Source organism: Drosophila suzukii, chromosome 3 (assembly GCF_043229965.1).
Source record: "Drosophila suzukii chromosome 3, CBGP_Dsuzu_IsoJpt1.0, whole genome shotgun sequence".
NCBI classification, from domain to species: Eukaryota; Metazoa; Arthropoda; class Insecta; order Diptera; family Drosophilidae; genus Drosophila; species Drosophila suzukii.
Window position 1 is genome coordinate 70,604,060 of NC_092082.1, and position 8,697 is coordinate 70,612,756.

The window sequence follows — 8,697 nt, forward strand, 5'->3', positions numbered from 1 at the left end:
ATAAATCGAACTAAAAAATAAATAAACCCCAACTTTAATGGATACCTTGCCAAATTAGTAAATGATTAATAATAATAAATAAATAAAATAGATTCCTTTACTAAAAGTAAATAAACTCAACAGGCGCCATTCCTTTCCGTTTAAATTTTTACTTAAAACTTTTATTTAAATAAGTGATTTCTTTTTATGCGTTTTGCGTGTACATTTGCACAATAAGCTTTCTTAAAAGGTAGTAATAATAATAATAATAATAATTGTAATAACATTACTAACAAAAATAATAATGAGATAAAATTCCATTTATAATACAGTTAGAATAAAATTCATTATGTTATTGGCCCTTTGTTCAACTTTCTAGAACCATAGGATTTCTATATACGTTATATAATTATATATATTATATTTATAGGCATGAATGTGTAATGATTCATAATAATTCCAAAAAGTGTTTTAAAAACTATCAATAAACATTTCAATGACGCCTTCATATTGACCCGCAGCATAATTATGTTGTGTGTTTGCCACCCATTTAAAATTTAATAGTACATTGAGATTTGTAATAATTTAAGCCCGCAGCCGAGGGTCTAACTAGCGTTCAAATTCCACCGCTTATATTCTCTGCTGCCTTTCGGCCACGTATTCACTTAATGGATTGTTTCAGATGTGAGTGTAATTAGATCTACCAGTGTATAGCTTCAATTCGTTTACTATGTGGTCTACAATGCCTCGGCGACCCGGTGTGAATAAATTTGACTAAAATCAACGAACGTTGAGTTGGGAACGGATATGATATACATACGTCGATCGATCTATTTTCGTACTTTGCTGCTTAACCTTTAGTTTGCTTTCAATTTAGTTACAACTACAACTTTCCAACTGCCTGCATATCTGCATATGTATTCTCTATAGTTTCCTTTAGCTAACTGCGAGTGCGAGTGTGTAGGATCTGCACTTGTTCCCCTCGTCTCTCGACATCTGCTACCGATCGCCAAAAGTACAAAATAAGGATATTCAATAATATGCGCGCAGATATCTAATCTGAAGCTGGGTGGCGGCTGACAAGCCGCCTCTACTCCTCGTCCGAGTCGCCATCACTGGAGTAGTGTGTGATCTGGGGGCGGCGAATGAAGGGCGCCGTTATCACTTGTCTGCAAGACAGGTCACATATTAATCAGGAAGTCTGATTGGGCTGAATGTCAAGTCATGCTTACGCAATGCGGCGGTAGTGATTCAGCCACTCTTCCAGCATCTGGGCGACCAGCAAGGGACGTTTACTAAGCTTCTGCTGCGCCACCAGCAGTCCTCCATCGGTTACGCACACGTCCAGCCACTGGCGCATCATCGACTCCTCGTTGCCCACCTGCAATGCACAACAAAGAATAATTAATATTAGATATCGATTGCTCCATAGATTGCAAAGTGGAATCAAATATTCTTTGTATCTACAATCTCTCACCTCGGACTGTGTGAGGAAATGTATGGGCAAAAGCTTCAGCTCGCAGTCCATCAGCGGCAGGTAGGTCACATCCTCCACGTCGTCCCGTCGTCCATCGATGCGAGTGAATGGTTCCATGGGCACCAGAGCACTGAAGTGACCGCGCGTGTAGCCGAGTGCAATCGGTGACTTGGTGCAGAAATTTTGATCCCAGAACAAAGGCAAGTAGACACCTGGAAAGTAGAACAAAGAAATAGGTGCCATGCAAAACAAAAAAATAAATCGATCAATAATCACCTTCAAAGCGCGCATATCCTATGTCCTCGCCCCGAAAACTCTTTACGTACTTGACGCCGTACACGATGATGGGACGTCGAAGGATGTGCGCCAGCGCAAAGATGTGCAGCTGCTCCAGGGACGAGCCCGGTTGGCTGGCCAGCGATAGAAGCGTACCCCAGTCCTCCTCGAACTGCGAGTCCTCCAATGTGAAGTGCAGCATCGAAGCTTGCAGCATTTCGTACTCTTTCCAGCGAGTAAAGAACCTGGAATAAAAATGGCAAAGGTGTTAGATTACAAGATAAATAAGTTAACTACGATAATGCACTTACACATGCCCGCACTGGTGCAGCGTATCCGCGAGTGCTCGCCTCAGGATATTGTCTCGATCGAAGACGCCCCAGGTGGCCTGCATGGCCGAGTCCAGGAGGCAGTCGCCAGCGCTACGGTTCCACAGGACGAACATCCGCGAGCTGAGGCGAGCCGTGATCTCCATCGACCAATTCAGAGCCGGCGGCGGTGTCTCCAGCTGCTTCTGGGCGTCTCGATCGAGCAGCTCGTCGTAGAGCTGCTCCTGTATGGGGATCGGCAGCTCCTCAATCTCGGCGGGTAGGGCGAAGGTGGCGTGCTTTTGCACATAGTGGCAGGGGAGGCCGGACTTGCGCAGTCGCAGGGTGTTGGCAAAGTGGCGCCGGATGTCGGCCGCCAAATCAGGAGCCACGTAGGACGGCACGCGCTTGATGCCCGGCCCCGAGCCCGAGATCTGGGCCAGCAACATGGGCAGCATCTCTTCGCGATGAAAACGAATGGCCAGGTGGATCAGGGTGTGGCCCACATCGAAGGCCGAGTTGCGGTTGAGGGCGGCTATCTCGGTGCTGGTCAGCGAGCGGGCGGGATTGCCTCCGCAGGAGAGGTACGCCTCCACGGCGCTGTAGTTGTTTTCCACGACGCCCAGGCAGGCGTTCAGCCACTGCCAGTCCACCTGGCGTCGGATTTGACGCTGCCGGCGCTCCTGCCGCTCTTGCAACGTATCACAGTTGTTGATGGTTTCCGAGGAACCTGCCAAAGGGCTATTAATTACTCATTCCAAAGGAAATCATTTAAAGAAACCCTACCCAGTTGGTAAATGTGCTTCTTATTGAATGAGTTGTTCACGCTGACGGTATCCACGTTTTGCTGCTGCTGTTGCTCCTCCTGACTGTTTAGGCTGGAGGAAGCGTGTAAGTCGTTCTGCGAGCCACTGATCTCCCGCTCCCTCGTCTTGCCGCACATCGAGCACTTGATGCTCCTCGGCCAGTTTTCGTAGGTGCACGACTAAGGAAGATACAAGCTTTTAATATGTGGGAATTAGTTAGTCTATGAGGAACCTACATTACACGCCCACTTGGCCACATAACATTGTTTTTGCTGCTGCTGCGGGACGGCGGCGGAGGAGGAGGATTCTCGCTGCTGCTGCGGCTGCAGTTGGAGCTGCATCTGCTGCTGGTGGACAGGCGGTCTGTGCTGGGACTGCGACTGGTTGTGGGATGCATTGGCGAGATTGTTCAGGTGAGTGGCATCATCGATGCCAGGACTGAGGCTCAAACGATTCGAGGCCGTGGCCCCGATGAGCTGGGCTGGCTTGTTGGCTAGGTTCTCCTCCGATCCGCTGATGCGAAGAGCCTGCAGAGCCTCTCCGGCCCGATCCGCATCCGCCTCGTTATCCTTATCCTTGTTGGCCCGCTCGATGGCCTCACCGCCGCGCTTCGTGCAGCACTGGACGCATCGCAGGCTCCGTGGCCAATTGAGATAGGTGCACACTTTGCAGGGCCACTTTTCGCTGTCCGCCACATTGCTCTGCCGCGCCTGGTTCTGTGGCTGGATCGAATAGCACGTGGACGAGGGTGTGGGCGACATCACAGCCACTTCAACGGCGGCCGCCTCCTCCGCCGCGCAGCTGCTCTCCTGGGCCGGACTCAGACTGCAAGGAAGGGATGTTTATTAGCAAGTGAGACTTTAATGCTGGCCAGGATTGCCTTACCGGAAGATGTCCTCGTTGAGCAGCGGCTTGGACGCCTGGCACATGGTGCATTTCAGCGAGGATGGGTAGTTCTCGTAGGTGCAAATTTCACATTTCCATTTCTGCGCATCGTCTTTGGTATCGCACATCGTTTTGTGCGCGGAGCCAGCCAATGCAGTTGCTCTGCCAATGAAAAGGGATCCTTCGTTGATTAAGGAGGGTATTTTAACAGGGCACCCCACAAAGTTATCTTAAATATTTTCAAATGTTCAAGTTAATTAGGACAACAGCACCTGTCTGCCATTTTCTAATCGGAGTAGCTTCTTTCACGAATACTACTTGATAATATTGCTTATAAAGCTCCTGGGAAAATTCTAAAAGTTTTATCAATAGTTGATTACGATAGGATCTATTGAAAATAAGAATCTTATATCATAGATTCTTTAAGGTACTTTTGGAATAACAAAATATAGGGATGCCCACTTAAAAGTTTAGAGATATTTTAAATCTTATATAGCATTTAGCTAACATTCTTAATTTGGAGGATTCTAAAATCAAACTTGACTTATTATTCCAAGTATGAATTTTGTAAAAGTAACTACACAGTATCCCCAATCTATTCTCAAAACACCTATCCAGAAAGGGTATTGCTTTCTTCGGTGCCCTAGTACCACCATTTCCAACTTGTTAATAAGGTCAAACAACGGTTAGCGAGGCAGAAACGGTGTCCTTGACCCTGAGACATAATTCGCAGATACATCCACAGATACAGATACATCTGCCTTGGCTCCGTTCTACGTTCCGTTCCCGTACCCCCAGTGGCGTCACACTCAGCCTTCGGGGCCTCGGTCTCTGGGAATGGATTGGATTGGGTCTGGCATTGGTATGGGTATCGATGGAGGAGGTGGAGGTGGAGGTGGAGGGGAGGTAGTGGTGCTACTACTGGGTCGCTTGCAATTGTTTGTTGCCATTATTCGTATGTATCGCGTGCAGTGCATGTAGCTATGTAGGTATGTATGTGCAGATACATGTACGGAAGGTGGACGGGGGGTTTTCGCGCTAGTTTCTTATTGGGATTCGCCCCGTGCCATCAGCCATCAGTTCAGCCATCCCAACCATCCGTCGTCTTCCCACAGTACCTGGCGCAGAAATTCGCAAGGCCTTTTGCAGCAGTCCCAGAAAACGCGACTGCGACGGCGACGGCGATTCGATTCGAGTCGATTTAAATATATAACACTGTGTGGCGCTGTCACAATCACAATAGGGCCAAGAAATCGGCCCGCGAGCGCTGTAATAGCTCTATATATCGCTATAATCGCCGTCAGCAGCCACCCGCGCCCGCAGCAGCGTCGTTATGGCCCTCAATGTCGATCCAATATTGCCAGTAATGCGGGCTGGCAGAGGCAGGAAAATCACAATAATTACAAAACAAAGACGAGAAAAACTTTCACTCGATTTTCAGTTTTCGGGTTGTTCGGGGGGTTTTTCCTTCGTTTCTCCTGCTTATTTCTCAGTTGTAGTTTCGAGATACGAATCTGCCCGGACACACTCACAGCGACACACACACGCGCACGGCGGATCGTAGTGCAAGGAATTTGGAATTTGGATTATTTGGAAACAGCTAATTATTTAGTTTTTACATTATTGCGAGGCCAATCATCTGGTTCTCTGTCCGCCTATCGACAGTTATCGGTGGTCCATCCCTGGCGGGCAGTGTTGGGAAGTGTCCGTGCTCTGTGTTGCAGTGTGACCATAGTTCTTAGCCAAGTTCACCACCCTATCGCAGTTCGTTGTGGTATTTTTAAAAGATCAGCGAAAGGTAATTAGCGAGTAAAATGGCGGGAGCTGTACATGAATTTCATCTGGTAACAAAATTGTGTAAATAAAATGGTTAAAACTCGTGCAGCGCCGTGCGCTTCGGCCGCGGATGCGGGGACCACAACCAGACGCAATCGCCCGCGCGATAAAAAACTTTCGGACGCAGCTATTCTGGCCGTAATAGAGGAGCCACAGTACAACCTCAAAAAATGCGCAGTGAAACTAAGGCGCATAAAGACGCCCGAGGAGGCAGCGCCCGAAGTGGATTCTAGCACTTTCGAGCCGGCTCGAAACTCAACGATGTACGTTCCCTCGAATGTACAGATCAAAAAACAACCCCCACTTACCAGGAAGAAGGCGGCAAGTAAGTGGTCATCATACGGCATATAAAGTAGTTTTTGCTAAAATCCCACGTTTTGCAGGTCCAAGAAAGTCACCTTGTCGACTAATCCCCAGGGTTAACAGCCCAAGCAAACCAGCGGCAGAGGTTTCTCCCAAAAAGCCACCACGCTTCTTTCACCGAGATCAGCCGCTATCGAGAACACGCTCCTCGGTTACCCGCAATGTCTTCGACTTCCTCTCGCAGTCCCAGATCGAAGATGAGGACAACAGGGAGGATCCCGCGGCGGACATAGTTCAGCGCTTGGTGAAGAACGGCAAGGCCTGTGTGATGGTGCGGTCAACCAAATCTGGTAAACCAAGAGCCAAAAGAAGTAAAAACAAGATCAAACCGGTGGGCAGGCGGAGACAGTGTTCGTTGAAGGATATGGAACCCCCTAAGCCGGTTCCAAAGCCCAAGGAACTGCGCATACAGCCATCACGCGCACTTTCGACCGTTTACGAGCCCGAGGAGGATAGCAACGATTCGGATGTCTATGCTCCTTGCATGGAGCCCATTGAGGTGCCCGTTCAGGTGCACGTCGAGCCGAGCACTTCCAGGCAAGCCCAGGATGGAGCCTACAGCGATTTGGCCCGCTCCGCGATGCTGCATCGAACCCAGGCGCAGAATCCTCCGAAATCGACAGACAGACGTCGGGAGCTGATTAACATGGCGCGCCAGTTGGTTAGCACACCGCTGAATCGTAAGGTACCCCCGGTGACAGCAGCCAGTGCCACAACCAATGCAATATCGCCCATTACCCGCCCGTCTCCAAATGCAGTCAGTCCGGCGGGAGCGTCGTCGCCTTGGCGCGTTACCGACGAGTCGCCAATGCCCAATACTTTTATGTTTGGCTTCAACACATCCCAGCTGCCCTCTTACTCCAGTGATCACTTGCGGCGACGGCATGTGTATGTACCGGATGGTCCAGCGGAGCAATCCGAGGAGCCTGCTCACGAGGTGTCCATTTGTCCGCCCTTGCCCGTGCAAGGTCATGACTTAAATGCGAACGACTCGAATGAAGAGAACCTCCCGCCTTCCACTGCTAGCAAAACGATGACATTCAATGACCAGGAAAACGTAGAGAATGCGGAGAACTTTGTCCACCTGCCGAATCCACGGAGAACGCTACAGAAGCGAGCGCCCTTCAAAGAAATTAACATCATAGAAGTGGTGACCTTGCCGCCGTGGAAGAAAAATGTGCAAACTACTCCCTCGAAGGAAACCAATTTCACCGGAGTGTCTACTAACAAAGCAGTCACTGCATCACCAGCTCAGCGCAGTCAAACTCGGACTAATCTTTTTGGCTTTGACGAGATTTTGCCCTGTGAAGATATAGCTAGTAAGGCAACGGAACCGCAAAATGCAACAAACACTCCCTTAAATGGTATCACTCTCACTGGAGGGTCAACTAGTTCAATGCAGACTTCATCTCCAACGAATCGCAGTCAAACACAAACTAATCTCTCTGGAAAAAGCCCAACACCACGAGCCTCTACCTCACGAAATCTCTTTGGATTTGAGGAATTTATAAACGAAAATGAAGATCCGGCAAACGTCTCCGCAGCTTTGAGTCAAAACGAAACCCTGCATGATAAACTCCATCGACTGGCGGAGCTGCGACCCCGCGATGGAGAGCTGCCACATGTATCTACCAACTCATTGCATGGTGATTACCTCGGGGAATGCCTGTCGAAGCAGCCAGATATTAGAGACGTGTTTTGCTCCACAATGATTGCGCCGCCTAGACCACCAAGACGCAAGAAAGCTGCACTGCCTCCAAGGGAAACCATGGGATTGTTTAGGGATCAAGCCGACCCGGAGAAAACATTTGACGAAAAGGTAAGATTAAATTATACTTTTGATTCAGCGTTGCGGAAGTGTCGACATTGCAATACAGATGTGGATACTAACCAATTAGCGCCAGATTAATACCAAACTGAGACATGTTAACGATCTCAGTTGAGCTAACAGGGCCGCAAAGATTGAAGCCTATCTTTGAACGGTAGTAAGCAGCTCGCACAAAATAAATTCAAATCTGACAACATTTATGGTTTAATATTTATCTAATCCCTTTTCAAATTCCATCTATTTTAGCAACCAAGGCGAACCTACGTGAAGGAGCGTCCACAGCGAAAGCGGAAGCAGCGAGTGCAGTTGTTGTACATTGAGAGTGAATCTGAAGACGAGGACGAGCAGGACTCGCACAATAAAAGCTTCAGCTCTCCGCAGAAGAAGCAACCTCACGGCAAACGACCGCGTAGAGATATCGAGCATGAGGCTAAATTGCAGGAGTTCATTACCAGTTTCAACAAGGAGTGTGAGGAAGTGGAAAAATTCCCAGTCATCATCGAATAGCATTGTTTTGTTTTTATTGGTTTTTTTTATAACACAGATTAGTGGAAAGTATTGTCGATTTTTATTTTGTTTGCTTTTGTTTTTTAAACACTCGTGAGTGTACCTGTTTTGTCTAGAATTATGGGAAGATTGTGTTTCCGGAACAAATATTTAAGGACAGTCTAAAATGTATCACTGTAAAAATATAATAACATACTTAGTGTCTCGAATGCACTTTTCGCAATCCTAGTTTAAGATATCACTTGTATTCTATAGCCAAGAGCATGGTTTGGGTAGAGCTTTCAGATTACGATATTATGCGCCAACAGTATATCCAAAACTATTTTAAGGATGTATAAAAATAAACCTTTAATAATTTATTTCATATAAAATGCAATGTCTATTATTTTAATCTTAAATGGAATGAAATTTTAATAACGCTTAAGTCAGCTA

At 47.6% G+C, this 8,697-nt stretch overlaps 2 protein-coding genes and 1 non-coding gene across 3 annotated transcripts; 2 read left to right on the forward strand and 1 right to left on the reverse strand.

The window, feature by feature from the left end:
* Positions 1-133: 133 nt before the first annotated feature.
* Positions 134-5,398, reverse strand: trbd (ubiquitin thioesterase trabid). The gene is made up of 9 exons (XM_036818464.3): positions 4,850-5,398; positions 3,732-3,893; positions 3,083-3,671; positions 2,827-3,025; positions 2,044-2,770; positions 1,733-1,977; positions 1,457-1,668; positions 1,212-1,360; positions 134-1,148 (listed from the first exon to the last, which is right to left on the reverse strand). The coding sequence occupies exons 2-9, from the start codon at positions 3,857-3,859 to the stop codon at positions 1,070-1,072; spliced, it is 2,328 nt and encodes a 775-aa protein (XP_036674359.3). The 5' UTR covers positions 3,860-3,893; positions 4,850-5,398; the 3' UTR covers positions 134-1,069.
* Positions 5,399-5,521: 123 nt separating this feature from the next.
* dmt (dalmatian) lies at positions 5,522-8,636 on the forward strand. Its single transcript, XM_017075488.4, has 3 exons — positions 5,522-5,892; positions 5,951-7,749; positions 8,005-8,636. The coding sequence occupies exons 1-3, from the start codon at positions 5,598-5,600 to the stop codon at positions 8,263-8,265; spliced, it is 2,355 nt and encodes a 784-aa protein (XP_016930977.4). The 5' UTR covers positions 5,522-5,597; the 3' UTR covers positions 8,266-8,636.
* Positions 7,774-7,933, forward strand: LOC118877979 (small Cajal body-specific RNA PsiU1-6). The gene has a single exon (XR_005014580.3). It is a non-coding gene; the product is annotated as a small Cajal body-specific RNA PsiU1-6 (non-coding RNA).
* Positions 8,637-8,697: the final 61 nt, after the last annotated feature.